A 21,485-nucleotide genomic window follows, 5' to 3' on the forward strand; every position below is an offset into this window, starting at 1 on the left:
ATGGTGATTTCTGGTAAAAGTCAGAAACAGAAAAGAATGTTCTGTTTGTCCAAAATAAATGTTTGTGTTAGCAATTTACAAAGGATATTCACTTATCTACAGCAGTTTTGGGTGGAGAGAGGAAAGAAGAGATTGCTAATTTATGTGGTTATGAAGTAGTAAGGTCAAGTTAAGAGTTCTCTGCAGTGACTCGAAGACCTTCTCTGACCCGAACTGAGGACCTCGTCCTACACTGAAGCCAAGGGTGGAGGGCCAGAGGTGGACACTGGCATTTGGAATGATTGTTTTGCCATGCTGTGTACCCCTAGTCTATGCTAGCGAGGGGCTTTATACCCCCAGGGTAGCTGGCGGTTGGGACTATGGTCGGGTATAACAGAGCTGGGCCCTGTCACCTCTCGGGGCCACTCTGTGTTTGTACTCTGTGTTGACCATGTGCTCCTGTAGCCTGTTTCCCTTTAGTGGTCCAGTATAGCTGGAAAGCTGACCCTGGGTAGAGGGGCTGGGGCAGAGGTCACACCCACTCCCCTTTCCTGTGGCTTCTGTGGCTCTCCTTTATTGATTGAAGTTTTAACCTTCTTCTCAGAGTTTGAGCTTCTCTGACTAGGAGTTTCTGACCTGTTTTCCCTGGGCCTAGTTTGGCCTCTGACATCTGCTTACCTTGGTTTTTGTCTGTCTATCAGGCTCAAATTGGCTTTGTATACTTTCCATACCCAAAACCATGACACAACTCCACTTGACTCGTTAGCTGGTAAACCAGGGGGCCGGGAGTTCCTGTCAGTACATCAGTGCCTTGACCTCAAGTCATCTTAGAAGTCTTTTAGGGTATAGATATATTACGCAATGGGTTACAGTCAAATCACTACTCATTATTGTGGAAAGACATAGACTTGGAGGACAAAACAGCTTTGGACAAAGGATGTTGGGGGGGTGTGGGGGGTAAGAACAACTTTAGACAACAGAGTGCAGCAGGGGTAGAGCCAGATGCTGGAGCACTGATGTTAACACAGCGTCTTTCCTAGCGTCTCCTGGATCGTCACTTAACCCCAGCCACTTCCATAATAGATGTGTCACTTCATTTTCAAGTACTACTGATACATTAACATGGGTTCCAGTCTGGTGGGCTGTATAATTTCACACGGAATCAGAACTAAAGTTTTTAAAGCATCAAAAATGGGCCTTTTTTTCATCTCAGTATAAAAGTATGCTTGGCCTCTATAGAACTCAGTGAGCTGATCCTTTATTTCAGACAACAAACAGAAGTTGTTCTGAATAAGGTATAAGCACTTCTGCATATTACTTACTCATAATGGCTTTTCTCAAACCTCCCAGGTTCCTAAGTCTCCTAGAAATTGTCTCATGTCCCAATTATTCCTTTTTATTCTATGCATATTGTATGTAAGGCTCATGGTGGTGGCTTCACGAAAATTAAATTCATAGAATAAAATTTGAACTATGGCAATGGAGTAAATAGCCAAAACAAACACACACTGTTGAAAAAAAAAAGTAGACATTTTCTTCTTTTGAAAAGCAAGCAGTGTCTAAGCTAAATACCTTAAAAGTGAACTAAAAAGCTTTCCTAAAATAAACAGCTTTGCCTGGGATCCTAAATTGGGACCACATGGAGATGGGAGCTTACAAATGCAGTGCACCCTGGCTCCACAGTTCTGCCTCTGCTGCTTGTGTGCCTCGAGGAGCTCTGTAGCCTCCGGTCTCGAAGGAGCCCTCGGGTTTAAGATCCCAGTAAGAGGAGAAGGAGGCAGAAGAAAGAAGTGGAATGAAAACAAATGTCTTTCAACCCAAACCATCTGAACAGCCAGTCTCACTTGTGGGTCTGCCAGACTCACCCAACGCGAATCTCCATGCCGGCTTGTGGGGCTGGACCTGGGAAGGCCAGGTTTAAACCTGGGGGTGGGGTTCAAGGAGTGTAAGCAAACTGCCTAGGCCAGTCCCTGCCCCGTGGCACATCAAGGCGAAGCCAAACGGGCATAGATAAAGATTTTATCCTTCCTTGGTTTTCCCTATTTACCAAGTGCTCTGAGCTTTGAGGTCACATGTCCTGAGTCTAAGGAATGTAGTTATTGTAATATAAGCCTTGTCTATTTTAAATATCTCTCATTAATAGGAGATGGAGTCTACAACATCCATGTTGAAGAGTGAAGGGTGGCAGGCTTATTTCTTCATACTAGAACTTCATACTAGAAATGCATCTCTCTCCCACGTGGGCTCGTGGTCTGCCCTATCAAGTGGGCACTTACATCAAATGCTTGTCTGAGTTGACATCTTTTGTCCCCTTTAACTAGCGGGCAGGTTCCTTGAGAGTCGGGGTGTTAGGGGCTTTGGGAAGGACTGCTCTGAGATTAATGAGGGGAATGAGTCCAAATATTAATCTAACTAGTTTTAACTGGCAGGGACTCATAAATGTTATCAAAATGTGCCAATTGTTTTGAGCTGATATTGCTTAAAACATCAACTATAGGACTGTGGTCTTTAGAATGAAAGATAGTAGGATCTGAATTGTGGCTTCGTGAGTTGTGCTGTTCGGAAGGACGACATAGTGAAAAATGCAGCTGATATGTGTTGAGTGCTTAGTAGTAAGCCGCGGCACTAAGGTGGGCTTTTTGTATAGGACATAGTGTCTGGTTTGATTCCCCTACAAGCATCTCATTCCTGTGTTAGACCAGAGGAAACTGAGATCCAACTGTGAGATTAAGGAATGGCATGCCATGGTAGCAGGTGTGCTTGAATCCAGTCCCAAACATCAGGAATCGATAATGATTCTTCCTATAACAAGAGTTCTGTTGTCTGTGTCTCCCTAGCTAAAGAAAATAGTGGCTTTTCATAAATATGACTGAATAGTAGAACATTTGTTTCTTAACAGAAATTGTGTGTGTGTGTGTGTCACATCAGGGGCAAAAATCCCCAAACAGAGCAGAGGAGATTGTCCTGAGTAAAACCATTAGAGTTCCTCAAACACGTCTCTTCCCAGTGCCCCAATACTTCCGATGCTTCCTAACGTTACACAGGGACCGTGTCCAGCCTCCTCCTCACCTTCCACAGCTGGTCTGTGGTCTCTAAAATGAGAACTCAGAGGCCTCTGTGCATTTCGCTTCCCTCTGTCCTAGCTGCAGGATGACAGCCTCCATTTCTTCCCTCACGTCATCTCAAATGTCTATAGATAAGGTCTCTCTTGTACCCCAGCTCTCTCTGAAGAGTCTGGGGTGGGGGGTGGGGAACAAGAGAAAAGAAAAAAGAAGACAAAGCCAGGCTCCCTTTAAAACAGTTACCCGGTTGCTCTACTCTCCCGGACAGTGATTAACAAACAAAAGCGTATGGTGGCTTCCTAAGTGATGGATGGAGACACTGCGGAACCCAAGATGGGACTGAAGTGTATTTTTAGTGCCTGCAGCGTGTGGCAGCATAAGTGAAAACTGCTGGATCTCCTCCCTTCCACTGAATGGCTCGTATTGAAGAGTCTATGCCCTCTCCCTGCCAGACTCTCCTCACGAACTACCGTTTTATGAGGTGGGTGACTAGCTCCTTGGCACCAGGCTGCCCCGCCACAGTTCTCCTTTATGGCTCAGCACTGAAGCCCAGCTTCATGGCTCCACAGACAGCCTCGGCATGGGGCGAAGGGCACTGATGGAACTCTGCTGGCTGTGAGCTTGTCAGGGTGTTACCAAATTGTGAGGCAAAGCCTGCCGGGCAGGGATCCGTCTGGACAAGCTGAGCCTTCTGGCATGAGGCGGCAATCAGACAGGAAAGAAGTCGGGGAGCGGGGACAGAGGCTGACTGCCCATCTCAGAGTGTTTCTGCTGGTACCTTCTCTCCAGTGGGAAGCTAGCCCCCTGGTCACTGACGTATTTGGGCCCCCGGAGGGAGATAGAAACTACCAGAGACACCAGTTATCCTAACAAGTCATTCTGCCACTGTTGCTCCAGAGCTAATCTAAAAAAAAAAAAAAAAAAAGGAAAGCCACTGGAGAGGCTGTATGTGGGCTGCACCAGGCCCCATGGCATGCTTCTGATGTCTTTCAGAATGGAAACCATGTTGGAGCTGCAGACTACAAAAAAGTCAGACTACAAACTTGCTGAAGGGCAAGTAACCGTATTCTAGATTTCTCTTAAGAGAAGTAACCCATGTCCTAAGGACCTCACTAGAGCTCCACAGGATGGAACAGTGCTTTGAAACGGTTGAATCATAAAGTGACCCAAACGTGGGAGAGAGATGAGCATCGAAGGGGAGGCCAGGCCCTGTCTTTATTTGTTCCTGTTTCTGACCGTCATTGATCTCTATGATGATGGTTCCAGGTGGCCCAGCCGGAAGAGACTTTTGTGTCTTGGTGTGATGAGATCAGCTCTCTGAGAGACATCACCACCACCATGGAACTTTACCAGCAAGGGTCACGCTTTCCTGACAATTCTATAGGATTCATTGGAATGAGAAATGGGGCCAGAAGGGCTTTCTTGTGAAAACGAGAGAGTGCCTCTCTATCCAGAGTACAGCCTGAAACCAAAAGATGTCACCACAGCTGCAGATCCCTTAGCTCCAAACCTCGAGTAACTTTACAAACACTCTCGGTAGCCATGCAGGGAACACTAAATTCCAAGATGCAGGAGTAACACCCTAGGGTGCTCTCATAGCTAACTTAATCTTACTTCATTCACCATTCTAAAACACGTGGCTGTCATATATTAGCTGTTGCCATTGAAAGCCCGGTGACAAGAGAGCATTAACCTGGGACTGGAGATACACAAGCTGAGGCCCCGCCCTTCGCCTACTGCACGGGAATCTGCATTTGACCAAACCTCTGGGTACAGCCCTTGTAAAGGAAAGCAGGGACAGGGACTCATGATGCCTAAGCTCACTTTAATTTTAATTATGCAGTCACCACAAAAGGGCTAAATAGCTAGAATTAATAGCGTCCAAACCAGCTGAGACTATTCAATAGAGTTCTCTCGTTGTGTCCTTCAGAATAGAAAACACTCTCTGGCTCTGTAGTCATTGATGTTAGCAGTGATAGTCCAAGATTATTATAAAGAGGCCAAACCATCATCATCTTCTTCTTCTTCTTCTTCTTCTTCTTCTTCTTCTTCTTCTTCTTCTTCTTCTTCTTCTTCTTCTTCTTCTTCTTCTTCTTCTTCTTCTTCTTCTTCTTCTTCTTCTTTTGGACAGGGATTCTCTGTATAGTCCTGGCTGTCCTGGAACTCACTTTGTAGACCAGGCTGGCCTCAAACTCAGAAATCTGCCTGCCTCTGCAGATTTCTCTGCCTCCCGAGTGCTGGGATTAAAGGTATGTGCCACCACTCCCGGCTCATATTCTTAAGGTAAGACTTAGATGTCTATCTAAAATTCACTGGGGCAAATTTTCTTTGAATGATTAGATGAAATGATTGTTGACTTTAATAAGGATGCTTCAGTCATCTGGATACTATGTGGAGATTCATCTTCTCCAGCAAAGAGAGAGAAAACACCGCAATCGGAAACCTCACTTTCGATTGGCTCATGGAGAGTCAAATGACGTCAGAATACTGTGTAATACTATATAGCCTTACTCTATGAAAAGCTTAGAATTCATTCAGTGCACCAGAAAACCCACACCCAATCAAAGCTAGATAAAATTTGGGGATTTATTGATATTGGTTTTTTTTTAATTTCACTTATTGCATATTGACAGCTAGCCTACATCATTTAAATGGTAACATCCTGTTGGCTCCTTGGCACCAGGCTTCCCCACCACGATTCTCCTTTATAACTCAGCACTGATGCCCAGTTACATGGCTCCACAGACAGCCTCGGCATGGGATGACACCAAGACCACAGCAACTCTTACAGAAGAAAACATTTGATTGGGGCTGGCTTACAGTTCCAGAGGTTCAGTCCAGTATCACCATGGAGGGAAGCATGGCAGACATGGTGTTGGAGATGTAGCTGAGAGTTCTGTATCCAGATACAGGCAGCAGAAAAAAGAGAGCCACTGAGTCTGGCTTGGGATTTTGAAAATCTCAAAACTCACCTCCAATGGCACACTTTCCTCAACAGGGAAACGTGCCGCCTTAACGCTTTCCCCACCTCCTAATCTGTTCAAATAGTGCCACTCCCTGGTGAGCAATCCATGAGCCTGTGGGGGCCTTTCTCATTTAAGCCACCACACCCTCTATTATTCAATCTAGATATTTTGTTTTGTCTAAGTGTTGCTACAAAGAATACATTTAATAAATATTTTAAAGTGATTGAATAATGACTTTTAATATGGGTTTGGTTGATAGGAGTTAAGGAGACTGAGGTAAGTGGACCAAGCAGAGCCTGCAGTATCACAGCATTTTGGCTCATTTAGCATGTGATGTAACAGACCTATTCTAAAAAATATAATGGATCAGAAAGGTAGCATTTGGTTGCATCTGATAGATACTACTTTGGAAGTTATTTTCTAGATGGTCACAGGACAGCATCTTTGACATCTACAAGTCCCCCACAGTCCCTGCCTCACTGAATGCATCTGGATTCAATGTCATTATGCATGGTTTGAAAAGAGTTTGTGTTCTAATAGATCTACCTAGTTGTAAACATCTGTTGCGACCTAACAAGTGCTACATTCATTTAAATGGCACTGGTGCACAGAGGTAAATAGAGCCCTGGCAGGCTTTCCATAAGGGAAACTGTGTTTGCTTCCTTCATTAATTACTAATGGAGCATTAAGACATGTGTTCCCTCTGAGCCAAGTTGGATAATTCCTGGCACTTAATTCCAGGGTGCTTTCAAAAGCAGAGAGACATGTATTGACACAGCAGAGAGCATGCCCTGTAACAAGCATGGTGCTGACTACCCTGCCAAGATCATACTAAGCTTCAAGTTTACCAGTACCAAGTGCACCGATTCGTTGGTTTAACCTTTGCAGTTTGGAGGTTAATTTGGAAAAACAAGCATATATTCCCAGAGCACTTCTGAAAGCAGCTACTACCGTGTGACTTGGAAAACTCTTTATGAAGATCCAGAATGGTTAAAAATAAAGGCAGACCAAAGTCTGCCTCTCAGTAGAATGAGAGTAGCAAGCGAAGAACAGAATTACAAATCAAAGTGTGATTTAGGAGTTAATTTTAACAAGTCAATTACCAACAGAATTAAAATAAAGAATTTATTCCCTGGGACACATCAACTAACATATCATCGGAGTGATAACATGAAAATAGTAACCAGTAAGAGACTCACCCATACATTTTAGTCATAGTAGATTTTTAACATGTAGCACAATATGTTTAGCATATGTTTTAACATAGATTATGATAAAATATGAATAAGAATATGGATGTCAGTAATGTTGAATAGTGGCTATATTTGCTTATGAGTTACATAAAATAGCTTATTTTAGATGTTCACATAGTTATAGCGGTCCACAATAGAAATACCTTTTTTGAACTGTTTGTTTTCGAGACAAAGTTTCTCTATGTTGGCTGTCCTAGAAATCTCTCTGTACAACAGGCTGATCTCAGATTCAAAGATATGTCTGCCTCTGCCTCCCAAACACTGAGATTAAAAGCATGCACTACCAGCGTCCTACAAAAGTTTTGTTTTTTAAGTTTTACTTTTATTTTGTACATATGGGTTTTCTACCTGCATGTATGCTTATATGCAAGTTACATGCAGTGCTCATGGAAGCTAGAAGAGGGTTTTGGATACTCTAGTACTGGAGTTACAAATGGTTGTAAGTGGGTGCTGATAGTCGAACCAGGGTCCTCTGGAAGAGCTATCTTAACCATTGAGCCATTTCTCCATCCCCAAACATTTTTTCAAATATATAAAATTTTGTAGATATCCACTCGTATTGGGGAGTAATGGAATCCAGTAGAAGTGCAAACAAAGTAATGCTGCGTGCTGGTGATGTCTGGATACGAGAGTTAGTGCTACTAAGGGAGGGAAGTTTGTTCCTCATTAAACTTTAATCAAACATAACAGAGACGGTGATGGAAAAACACCTCAGAAAGACACCAGGCTCTCCCCATGATGATCCTACTTGGATATATTTACAGCCCCAAAGAAAACAACAGGCCTCTCCAAGGAGGAGCAGGTTTGGCCCAAAAGACTAAACCAAGGTAGTCATGGAGGACAAGGAAGCTTTGCCTGGCTGGACTTAGGGAGAGTGGCCAGATGGGAAGGTCATGTTTCTCATGGATGTGGAAGGATGAGGCCGTATCCCCCAGATTTGACTGTAGTTTCATGTGCGATGAGTTAAATATTTGATTTAGAGTAGGACCCCGCCACAGACATCGGTGAGCACCCTGAACATAGATTAACGCAGCTATGAGGGAAGAACACCAGTCTCTCAACAGAGTTAAAAAATATAAAGACTTCCTAAGAAAGGGTCTGGAAAAAGGACGCTTCTTGACCTTGTAAAATGTCAGTGGTATGAGTGAAGTAGCACATAGTAGGTATAGGCACACAGTAGGTGTGGTAAAACAGGGTATGCATGGGAACTTCTGAGTCATGCTGGGTCTGTGTATAGATGAGGCTCTTAGAAGTCTGTTGCTGTCGTGGAAGAAATGGGGGAAGACAGTTATTGGACAAATGGGATCGGATAATAGGGTATCTATTTGAAATATAGTAAATAATGGATTAAAGGGTTAATTTTTCCCCAAATGTTAATTATAACCCTGAAGAGGCAATGGTTTTACAAGTCTAGACAGATAAAAAGAAATCGCAAAGGAGAATTGAAAACAACTCAGACTATGCAAATATTAAAAACTTATGTTAGCAAAATATTATAATAGCAACCAGAATTCGAAGTCAGACAATGTTGGGAAATGTTTGAGGAGAATGTGACAGACAAAGGCCTGATATCTTTATGAAATGAAATGTTCATACAAATTGATAAGAGAAACATTGTAATTCTAGAAGCATAAACAGACAAGTCATAAAAAAAAAGAAGAGAAAACCAGTAAATAAACATATGGAAGATATTGGATTGGTTTGGCAGTCAAATCCATTTATATGCGCAAGAAAAAATATGAAATTTTATTTTTATGAAACCCAGTGCTAGCGAGGATGTTGTAAAAGTGGTACTCTCATGCTTTGTTGATATTTAAATTAGTACCTCCTTTGTGGAAAGCATTTGGCAGTACAATATCATGAGCCATAAAAAATGTTTATAGCCTTTGACCTAGTAATTTGACTTGCTTCTGGGAACTTCTCCTGAAGAAAATTAATCCAAAATATGGAAGAAATTAAGGACATAAAATAAATTGAGAAATGCTCAGTGTCTCACAATAGAGAATAGTTAATGTGTCATGGTACACTGATTGGATGTAAAACAACGTTGTCCTTCTTAAATACAGAAATGGAGCACAGGCACACAAAAGGAAAGATTCTTGTGATTTCATATGAAATAAAGTCCTAAGGTATTTACATTTTTGTGTCTGGATGTGGATATGAGTATGGGTGCCCACTAATGCCACAGGTAGTTGCCACTGCTGATTGTAGATGCTGGGCACCAAACTCAGGACCTCTGGAAGAGCAGCACATGCTCTTAATGACTGAGTGATGATTCCAGCCCCTGTAAAGAATTATGCAGAAAAATATATCCAGAAGAAAACAGTTGGAATAACCAAATTTTGAGTTCTTAAGCTGGGGTGGTGGTATATTAGTGAGGTTTTTCTTTAATTCTCCCCCCCCCATTATATTCCTTTCATCTATTAAACTTCTGTGACAGTTGACCCCTTATGTGTCCCTCATTCCCACCCAAGTCCACACCCAATTTCCAGAGTCCTGCTCATGTATGTGAGCATCAAGAAACCCAGGCATTCACCAGCTGTATGGAACTGTCTCATCTCCAAGCTCCATAATACTGTCTTAGCATTTCTTTTTTTTTTTTTTTTAGAATGATACATTTTTTTAAATTAGGTATTTTCTTCATTTACATTTCAAATGTTATCCCAAAAGTCCCCCATACCCTGTCTTAGCATTTCTATGTATGTCATATACAATTCACATTCCGAGGAGATGATTTGATGCATATTGTGTGTCCTTTTCTGTAGTTAAATTCCAAACCTCAAAAAGGCAGGGTCCACTTCATATACTTCCCTTGCTTGCTAAGCATGGTGCTTTGCCTGCTGAGTAAAAATCAATTTAAAGATGTTTCCTCCCACGCTGCAGGGGGAGCTCACGAGGGTCTTCAGCATCTGGGTCCTTTTGGCAACATCCCCAACATAGTGGCAGAGTTGACTGGTGACAACATTCCTAAGGACTTCAGTGAGGATCAAGGCTACCCAGACCCTCCAAATCCCTGTCCTCTTGGGAAAACTGGTAAGGAATATGGCCCTGGGTTATAACGGGAGGTAACTGGAAATTCTGATCCCAGCTACAGTGTGAGCCTTCTATGAAGAATGTTCCTCTTTTTATTAGGGTGAGGCCTCTCTCTTCCCTGAAGCATGGAGCTCCCATATTGGGTGGAGCAACATGGGAGTTGGATATGACCAAGCCAGTATGAGGAGGCTGGCCCTGGATGACAGGAAATCTTGAGTCACTGGCTGGCATCAAACCCATCAGTCACCTTTGACTTGCTTGTAGGGTTTTGGATGGGTAAGGAAAAAGACAAGCTCAGAGTATGGGAGTCTGGAAAAGTTGATAAGATAGGACAGCAGTTCTTAAAGTGGGGTCATTGGGCCAGAGGCAGCAGCATAGCCTGGAACTTAACATAAACTAGAAATGCGGATCTTTAAGTTGAATCAGACTTACTGAACGAGAAACGCTGAAGCTGGGTTCTAGCCATCTGTGTAGTGAGCAGCCTCAGAACACACTGAAGTCTGAAATCTACCATTAGAAGACAAAGGGAAGAGACCCAAAGTCTGAGCCAAGAGATCTGAATTCTAGGGTTAATTTGTGCAGTATGATTTCACTTCTTTAGTTTTCCATCTCGTCATCTATAAAACTATGACACACTCAACGCCTTAAAGAAATGTACAGTGTGAGTTCTGGGCTTTCCTAAGCAAGACCTTTGGTGACATAGTACTCTGTGCATGCCCTTGACGCTGAGAAGAGAGCGCAGAGTGAGCTGACAGACATGGATGAGATCCCAGCCCTAGACTCGGCCTCAGAATTTCCTTTTGCCTTTGCTATCTATAGTTTCATGAAGCTAACACACTCCACACTGTTTTCCTGCCTCAATTGGCAATCTAAGAAAAGAAATCACTTACTAAACTTAGCTACTGTTGGGGAGGACTTCTGAGGCCACCTTACCACGGATGATACAGCACAGCACAGTTGAATGGTCCAAGAATGGAACGTTGACTTGCCTCTGCCCTGGCATGATCTCATCCAAATCATCACCCATCTCCCTGTGCAGCTCCGTGCAGCTCCTAGGATCTAACATGGCCGCAGGGTTAGAAGGTTACTTTTAGGGCACATTTTTAGCCCTCTACAATCTCTGGTGTCTCTTAGACAGGCTACATCTCCATAGCTTGATCTCAGCTGACTTAAAAGTACTTGAGAAATAATGACCAAAATGTTGCAAAGCTGCTGCATTTGGACCACGATGCTCAGTATCCCTTTCTCACATAATAAAGGCATTAGCAATAGCTCAGTGCAAAGTGGGGAGTCACACTAGGAGTTGTTTGGAAGACTAATAACTTGCATGCTAGTCTTCTGGGACTTAGGGATGCCATGCTGCATTTGAAAGCCTTCAGTTTAATCCTAAGAGCTAGACAACCTTGCTAACTGCAAATAGATCTCTCATTGTTGACACTGACAGGTCGTTATCCCTTGGCAGTACACCGCACCAAGACCTTTGACTTGGGGACCTTCTTTCCTATCCTGATCTTGCACAAATGCTTGCAACATTTGTTTCCCTCTTCTCTGCTTCTCCACCGCATTTTATAATGCTGGGACTTGAACCTAGGGTCTCACATATGCTAAACAGGTACTCAACCACTGAGATAAATCTCTTTTTTAAAAATGTATTTCTCCCTTTTCAAAAATGTTGTCTAGAAAACATCAAAAGCAGGAAGTTTTAAAAACTCACTTTTAGGGGACCATACCTAGCTATTATAGATCTTAAAGAAAAACAAAAGCTAAGGAAGATAATCTGCCTTCTTTGGTTTGATCAGAAATCATAATATATACTTCAATGAACCATTGCAGTTGGGTATTATAGCATATTTCTGTAATCCTAGCCCTCAGAAGGCATTAACAAGAGGATTGTGAGTTTGAGGCCAGTCTGAGGTACAGAGCAGGCACTTGCTGAGAGCAATCAAAACAAAAGCAAAACTAAACAACAACAACAAAACAGTTATCTTGGAATAAACATTCATTTAAAGGGAGGTGGCAGAGATGGGCTGTAAACATTCTGCAAATTTCTCCTGTAACAAAGGTATCATGTATGGGCATTTTCATTCCTTAGAACAATATCTGATTTACCTAGTTAAATAGGTAAATAAACAGCATTGGAGAAGCCAGGTTAACTCTACGAAGCTAAGCTTATAGATCCTACATGTTCTGGGATTTGGTCCTTAAGTCTTGATCTGTCTCAACTCTAAAACTTAAATCACTGCTGCTGTGATACACAGCACCATGACCTGTCTGCAGATATCGGAATGGTTCCTAAAGACCACATTCAAAAGAAGCAGAGGGACTCGGGAAACACATGACAGTGAAGCAGATGAAGCAGTCTAGGGCAGTGCTTCTCAACCTGCGGAAGGCTGTGACCCTGTTGGACTGTCCCCTAATCACACAACTATCTTCATTGCTACTTCATAACTGCAGTGGTGCTACGATTATAAATTGTAATGTAAATGTCTGTGTGGCCCACAGGTTGAGAACCACGGTTCTCGTGGTTCTTCACACTAGATACTTGATTTTTATTTCTATGCAGTCCGATCACAGGGAGGTGAGGCAATGACAGAGGTGGAGAATTCTGGTGTCTTGAATCTTGATGCCCCCAGTTGCCCTGGCTGGCAGCGTGCATACTGGCAGATGGAATAGAGTTGGGGAAGTGGACCATAATAAAAAACTTTTGGGGATAGGCCTGGAAGTGGAATATATAACTCCTGTCTGCGTTATATTGGCTCAGGCATATGACTCCACATTATTGCAAAGAAAGGCCGGAAAATTAGCCTTGCTATGTGCCAAGGAGAAAAGGGAAGTGGGTTTGGAGAGCACCCAACAGGTCTTTGCTAGTAGGAGTAGTCCCATCTACCAGGGGGATTGAATCCCAGAGGGAATGTGACTTAGAGTATCTGATATGAACAGACTCTGCCCCTTCTATGTATAGATGTTTTAATAAATTAACATTTAGAGTAACAACAGATGCTTTGACCATTTCTCAAAATCCTCTGTCTACAGCTGATGATGGATGTCTAGAAAACGCCCCCGACACTGCAGAGTTCAGCCGAGAATTCCAGTTAGACCAACACCTTTTTGATCCAGAACATGACTACCCAGGTTTGGGCAAGTGGGTAAGTCAATTTACAGTGGATGGTAGAGTTTTCACTCAGATCTCGTGGGAACAGTAATGCTGGAGACCATGCATGGAGGGAAGGAAGGAAGAAAAGTTGTTTAGGAGTTGATTCCTCAGAAATCTCCGGTGAGGGAAACACTATGCAATTATCATTCCAGATCACACTCGTAGGTCTATACAGCAGTATACTGATCCCATCGAAAGATCCAGCACATCTAGACCATACACTCTCTAGAGGCTTCTCTTCTGCTCTATTCCTCAGACCGAATCATACCATTCTCATGCCTCACTAGTGCTTCATGCCACTCAACTCCATGAAAAGGGAAAGAGCTTTTCAAAAGAAAAGATACTGAGAAATTTGTAAAGTTGATCTCTAGACTATGGGAGATGGATGATCCATATATTATCTTTGCAGAATCAAGGAAATAAAGACATCCAGACTTGTAAAGAGACACACATAAGTCTTCTTTGTGGAAAGAGGGACGATCTCCAGATGTGTGGCAGTGAGCTTGCTGTTGGTCGCATGCAACTATGAGTAGCTGTCAATGAAGGGTGTTGTTTTATAAGCACTTGGAAAGAGAAATCATGGCCACTTGGCACTGGTGTGCTAAAAACAAGTTTTGTCGATCTGCTCATGTTATTCCATTGCCAGCATTATGTGTGCCAGCTTAATGAGGGGAATGAAGGAGGCATGGCGCACTTGGATTTCATCTAAGTATTTGACAAGATCTTTTATGATCTCCAATTGGAAGAGGTGAAGACACACGGCCAAGTCAACAGAATACCACCAAAAGACATCTTGTTAAAGAATCTGTGTCAGGAGGGGAGGGAGATGGTACAGGGAACCCTGCATGTCTGAATGCTACCCCATTTCACATGTGTATCAATGTTTGTAATAAAAGTACAGATCACACACTTCTCAGATTCTCAGTGGATGACACAAAGTTGGAAGGGAGAGCTCTGGATGACAGAGTTGGGATTCAAGAAGATCCCAACAGGCTGGAACAATGAGCCAAGGAAGATTACAATTGAATGGGAATGTGTCTAGGTGCCTGTGGTCGGGCCTATGTAATCCAATGATGAAGTCATGTGAGAAAAAAACAGGGAAACGCTGAGCAGTGTTAATTCACATATGAGAGCAGATGTCAATGCATCTGTGGGAGGAATGAACGGGGAGTGTTCCCTGCAAAGACAGTCCAGGTAACCTAAGCCCCTCAGGCCTCGCCAGTCCTTTCTAGGTTAGTGCTAACTGCAGCCTTGGTAATTGTGTTACACTGAAGCCATGAAGCTATACCTTCCCCTTCTTATGCATTGCTTTGAAGAAAGAAATTTATCCTAGATGACCACTTTCATTTTTTCTAGCATCTTTCTTCACATTACATTAAGTCAGTTCAGATCCCTCTGCCCTCAAAATGCATTTCCAAATTAAGGCAGGAAAGAAACGCACTTGAGTTAACATTTCATCTCCAATTTGTATCACTCTCCCCCCTCCCCTCCCCCTCCCCCTCCCCTCCCCTCCCCCTCCCTCCCTCTCTCTTTTTCACTTGCCCTCTCCTCCCCCACACATATAGTCCTGTTAGGGAGAGTTGTTTTGTCAAACTATTTTCAAGCCTTCTACTCACAGAGTTATTTTTTATTTTTTATTTTTGCTTTTTTTAGAGATAGGGTTTCTCTGTATAGCCCTGGTTGTCCTGGAACTCACTCTGTAGACCAGGCTGGCCTCGAACTCAGAAATCCACTTGCCTCTGCCTTCCAAGTGCTGGGATTAAAGGTATGCACCACCACCGCCCGGCACTCACAGAGTTTGAAACATAAACAGAAAAAAAATCTTGAGTGTTATGAAAATCTCCTATAAAATGTATCCCAATGAGATAGTAAGAGGTAAATAGAGAGGAGACTGAAGACAGAAAGAAAATGGAGAAAGAAATAAAGTAATTACACTTATGCTGATCCTATGTATAGTGATGAAGATAAGAATGAGTGCCATTTCAAAGGAAGTAATACAACTAGAATGGTTATATACTATAGACATAGCCTGAGAGAGAGACAGAGAGACAGAGAGACAGAGAGACAGAGACAGACATAGACAGAGACAGACACAGACAGAGACAGAGAGAGACAGAGACAGAGAGATAGAGACAGAGAGGGACAGAGAGATATAATCTATGTAAATGTTTATATATATTCTTCCTATGAGGGATTCTAAAATGAGAGAAGAGATGCATTATACACTTATGTGCCAGCTTAAAGGAGAAAGGAAGAAAAGGAAAGAGCAGATAAGTAAGATGAGTGCTGGGGAAAGACTCACAGTAGATGGGTAAGGTATTGCTAAGCAGTAGCAAGGACCAAGTTCAGAAGGGAGCAAACAGATTATGAGCCCGCTTTATTTTAGATACTGTGCTAGGTGAATGGTCTCCAGGACTCATCAAGTGGCTCTGGGCTTTTGACAGTTTTATAGTCAAAAAGCATGAAATGAAAAGCATGAAGATAGCCGGGCATGGTGGCACACACCTTTAATTCCAGTACTCGGGAGGCAGAGGCAGGCAGATTTCTGAGTTCGAGGCCAGCCTGGTCTACAAAGTGAGTTCCAGGACAACCAGGACTATACAGAGAAACCCTGTCTCGAAAAACCAAAAGAAGAAGAAGAAGAAGAAGAAGAAGAAGAAGAAGAAGAAGAAGAAGAAGAAGAAGAAGAAGAAGAAGAAGAAGAAGAAGAAGAAGAAGAAAAGCATGAAGATATAATAAGCCCCCAATTTCCACAGATACAATGCCCATTCTGGCGGTACAGTGAAGACTGGGTCCCAGTGCTACGAAAGATGGAAGCCAAAGGCAGAGGAAGATGTGAGGCCAGTGGGCCTGATTGTGACTTAACCACACAGGAAGATGAGGCACTGTGGAGAATCAGTACTGAAGACTTAGGGGATGGACACAGCTAAGTGGAGGCTGGACCTGGGAACAAGAGGAAAAGAAAAGGAGGAAATCTGAGTGTGAGAGAGCCCATCTGGGGTTGTAATGGGGTGGACGAGGTGCTAGCTTCTTTTCTCAGCATTTTGTTGTTTTGTTTGGTGTTTGTTTGTTTGTGGGCAGGGCCTATCTACATAGTCCTGGCTGTCCTGGAACTCATTCTGTAGACCAAGCTAGCCTTAATCTCAACTCACAAAGCTCCCATTGCCTCTGCCTCACGGGTGCTGGGATTAAAGGTGCACAGTGCTATATCCTCTTCTTCAAAAGCTCACTCTCTCAGCAAATCCCACACACACCCACTTTAGGACACTTCCCTCTCCTTTCCCTCTCCCTTCTCAGAACACTCCTTGGGTTTCTCCCAATCACCCAGATTCATTGTCCACATCAGAGCTGAAGACTAGAATTTAAGACCAAGAATAAAAAGTGCTATCACATATCAATGGCAAAGGAATGACATTTAGCCTCTTATCAGCTCTAATGATGTGTTTGTTTAAACTTCAGTTTCCTTATTTATTTTCTCATTACCACCCAGCAATAAAACCATGTTTGCTTGATCTTCGCATGTAAGTGTTAACTGAGTGTCTATTGCTTTTTTAAGCCCGGGATCCACAAAGCAGCCTGAGTGTTTATATAGAAGGATAGTCTCAAGCGTGTCTGCAACTCAACTATCCTTTCAACTTGCAAAACAGTCATCTCTCAAATAAATGGCACACAAGTCCCCCTGCTTCCTTGACAGCACTGCCTCCCTGTTTTTTATATTATCTGGAGCTGAGTTGCAACTTTAGCAATGATTTCCACATTACAAATATCAGTGTGTCTGTCTTATTTCCTGCACAGCTCTTTCCTTGTTACTGAACCAAGACACGTTTATTAAATATACACCATATGACCGCTGGGCCCTGTGGCGGGTAACGGGAAGGCACCAATACTTGTTATATAATAAGAAATTCTAATATTTATAGCGCTCGCTACAGTCAGATACTGTGCTAATATTTTACTTCAATCATTTTACCCAGGCTGCCCACCCTCATCACTCTCATTGTATAAAGGAAAAAATGCAGGGCAGGGCTCTGGGGAGCCTGCTCAGCAACACAGAGCTTGTGATTGACAGAGCTAGGAACTGAGCTCCATCTTCACACACACACACACACACACACACACACACACACACACACACACACACACATTCTTTATGTCTCATCCCTCATATGTAGCCTATGGAGTTCTATCTTAGGACTGATTGCTTTCAACACAGTGTATATAACTAACTAGAGTCCTGAAGGTCTATGACTGAAGGCTGATATAAGCCTCCTCACATTCACCTACAATCCTCAAGGCCTATGGCCAAAGGCTGATGCCAGCCTTTACCCTTAATGCACGTTCTCAGTGTGTCAAAACCCAAATGTTCCTCCTTTCCCAGAACCTTGTACAGCTTTCATCAATAGTTGATCAAAGCCTGAGCTGAGCCATGGGAGGCAGGAGTGTGGTCAGTCCCTCTCTGACTTTGTTTATCTTACATGGCCATGCCACGTTTGAATATTGGAGTACTCTCCAATTCTGCTTTGTCTTGGTTTCTATATCACTAGACTTGAGCTATGTATTTTATGTCTTCTTTTACTTGACACATACTAATTGTACAAATTTATGGAGTAGAATGTGGCATGTTTATACATGTCAACGCATGTACCTACGCATGTGTGATGTTCAGATCTGGGTCAGTGGCATATTCATAACCTCATACTGTATTCATTTCTTTTTAAAACATTGTTATTTAACTTTATGCAGATGGGTGCTATGTCCCCATGTGTGTCTGTGTTTCGTGTAAGTGCAGTATGCACACAGGCCAGAAGAGAGCACTGGGTTCCCTGGACTGGAGTTAGAGATAGTTGGGAGCTGCCATATGGGTGCTGGTGACTGGAATGTGGGTCTTCTGGAAGAGCAGCCCATGCTCTTAACTACTGAGCCATCTCTCCAGCTCCTTAGTTCTTTTCTTCATGTTGAAATATTCAAACGCCTGGCGGTGGTGGTGCATGCCTTTAATCCCAGCACTTGGGAGGCAGAGGCAGGCAGATTTCTGAGTTCGAGGCCAGCCTGGTCTACAAAGTGAGTTCCAAGACAGCCAGGACTACACAGAGAAACACTGTCTCAAAAAACCAAAAGAGAGAGAGAGAGAGAGAGAGAGAGAGAGAGAGAGAGAGAGAGAGAGAAGAAGAAGTATTCAGAGTACTCGCCACTGTTCTAAAACACACAGCTTATTAAAACGGTTATTCAGCTGTGGTAAAGCGCAATGACACTCATTCCTTCTTAACTGTGTGTGACCTGTATTGTCACTATGCTTTCTCCATCTCCTTCACCATCCCCAGCTCTGGGAGTCACTGTTTTTTTCTCTGTTAGTATGAGATCAGCTTTTTAACAATCATAACTTCTTCATAATCATGCTATTTATGGGTATCCTTAGCACTTTGCATCATGGGGAACATGGTGTCAGTCTGTTACCTGTTAGTGGTAGTTTCATTCTCTTTAGTAAAGTGGTGCCTATGTTTCTCTGGTATAAAACTATCATTTCCATTTGAAATTAACCTATGGGAAGCTACTTTGAGACTGTAAATATCCTGATCTCCATGAGGCTGTTAGCCAATGCATTTTGCATTCATTGACGGTAATTGCCAGACTCAATTATAACCACAGTAGTTGCAGAATGGTGAGCTTCTTGCTTTCTTCTTTCCCATCTGCATCCTATCCCCACCCCCACCCCCACCCCGGGCAGAGCCTCCACTACTTCCTTTCCTGTTTGTAAACATGCTCATTTATTTGGTACCTCTATAGATTCATTGTTACTAATTTTGATGTTTAACATGTCCTGCATTTGGCCAGTAGGAATTTCTTCAAGCTGGCATTTCCTTCCTTTGGATATAACTCTAGCACTTAGTTGAATATATCCTTACTTTCTGGCTCAATCAGATAGTTGGCACCATTAATTTTTTTACTTCCTATAGCCTAGACCTATGATCAGACAGTTCTCCACGAAGATGTCAATCTCCCAGGGTCCTTTAGGAATGGGACTGGTCATCCAAAATCTTGATGGCCCAGTGGAAAACCCTTTAGTGAACTTAAACCAGTTGCTTTTCTAGAAATTAGGCCACTCCTCCCCAAGGAACTAACAAATGAATGTCAGAAGAGGTAGCTGATTTATTTTAATTCATTTTGTGTACCTTTTTCCCCCTTCACACCCCAACCCCCGCTACCAAAACCCACACTGATACAGAGCTGATGGAGAAGACCCAGGCATGTTCAGGGGTGCGGGCATGGACACGTTGGTCCTGACCTCTGCTCTCCAGGAAAGCAGGAACCCTCTTTGAGAGGAAGATTTCTAGACCCTTGTATACTTCTGGTTATAATTTTCCCCAAGAAGCTCTAAAGGGGATTGGAGATGCTACTGCCTTCATCCCATTTGCAGCATGCTGGAGCGGTGCCAAGTCTGATGAGCAATGGGCTCTCACTGCACCAGCTTGCTAGACCCTCTGCCCTCCCTCCAGTCCAGACAGCTGGAGACACTGATGGGTATGAGTAGTCACCATCCTCGCCCTCTTAACCCCAACCTCTTTCCCGACTCTGGCCTGAGCACCCAGAACATTCTGTGTGCATTAGAATTGTTTACAGTCAGACACTGAGGTTGAGAGCAACTACAATATTCTCATTCCTCAAGGGAACGGCCATGAGGCTTGCCTTTTCTCCCTCCTGAGAGTTACTTGAGCCATCCCCGGAAGTGAGCCAGAGATAGGGGCTCTGGCCAATACTGGTGTCTCTGGCAATGGGCATGCTTCTCCTGGCACCACCCTGCCCCTGGAAATTTGAGGTTGGGCAGAGCTATTCTTTGTAAATTGCAGGTGGTAGGTTTTAATGAACAAGAAAACCACGAAGCTCATTCTTGGCATTTGTCATTTTCACTTTCAAATCTACCATTTAAATATTTGTTAATAACCAGACAGCTCAGAGGATACAAATGTTGTATAAACTTGCTCCTCACCAGAACTCTGTCAGCTCTAGAAGTTAGCGTTAGGGTATTGTAGCAAGATGAATTGTCTTCTGTACACTAGTTTCCTTGTGATTAGAAAAATCAAATAAAACAACACAAGCAAAACACCCAAACCTCTTTCTTTGGTTTTACATTCAGGTTAAGTGTTCTGTCTTTTATAATCTCAACCGGAGAGAAATGTGTTGAGCATGTGTCTGATATTCTCGAGCTCATTTAAATCCACTGTGTGTTTGAGACACAGCTGTATGTGGAAACACTTATACAAACTGTGCTAACAGAACAGCATCTCCACACCCCCACCCCAACACACACAACATAACTTTCCTTTCTGCCAAGAAGTTTTTTTGGCAGTTTTTAAAAGGTTCACTCTATTAAAAATGTTATAGACCAAATGGTTCTGTGATTGGCTTGACGGGGCCACTAACTTGAGCCACGGGAGGGATGGCTGCAGAAGTCAACGTCTCATTTATTTACACTGAGGATTGTTGGTAATGGTCAGACACTGATCCAGAGAACAGTCATGTGTGTAGTTCATAAAAAGGGAATTAGATACTGAGATAACGTTATTTATTTTAAACAAAGGCCGTTCAAAGTGAGGAGCCGGGTTTCCCGCACCCTGGTATTTTAGCATGCCATCTCTCTCTGTTTATGAGATTGTTGGTGGCACTGTGTGCCCCGAGGCAGTGCAGAGGACTTTGTGAAAAGCAATGCAGTCACCAGCTTTTCTCTTGTGGTCTATCATTCTGACACGACATTCCTTTCATCTAGCTTTGTTTCCAAAATATGTGTATGCAAATAACCAGAGGACACACCAAGTGCTGCTTTAAAATAGACAGTTACCAAATTCAATCCATACTTCTACATTTGTGTTTTCTTTTCTCTCTGCTCTAGAACAAGAAACTCCTTTATGAGAAAATGAAGGGAGGACAGAGGCGGAAGCGGAGGGTAAGTCACATGGGGACCTGGGTGTTTCTGGGATGTTTAGTGTTTCTGAGAGGGGCAACTGAAACATTTGGTTTTGGGGAAGCAGCAGAATTTTTTTCT

At 43.0% G+C, this 21,485-nt stretch overlaps 1 protein-coding gene across 5 annotated transcripts in view; it reads left to right on the plus strand.

Annotated features, from left to right (window-relative positions):
• Scg5 (secretogranin V) overlaps positions 1-21,485 on the plus strand; it is a 62,860-nt gene that overhangs the window by 20,428 nt on the left and 20,947 nt on the right. For all 5 annotated transcript variants that reach the window (XM_029474248.1, XM_029474249.1, XM_029474250.1 and 2 more), the window contains exons 3-5: positions 10,144-10,293; positions 13,327-13,439; positions 21,333-21,386. In XM_029474248.1, coding sequence (XP_029330108.1) covers positions 10,144-10,293; positions 13,327-13,439; positions 21,333-21,386 — 317 coding nt within the window. The remainder of the gene's footprint in view (positions 1-10,143; positions 10,294-13,326; positions 13,440-21,332; positions 21,387-21,485) is intronic.

This window comes from Mus caroli, unplaced genomic scaffold (genome assembly GCF_978045245.1).
Source record: "Mus caroli unplaced genomic scaffold, Mus_caroli_1 scaffold_2, whole genome shotgun sequence".
Taxonomy (NCBI): Eukaryota; Metazoa; Chordata; class Mammalia; order Rodentia; family Muridae; genus Mus; species Mus caroli.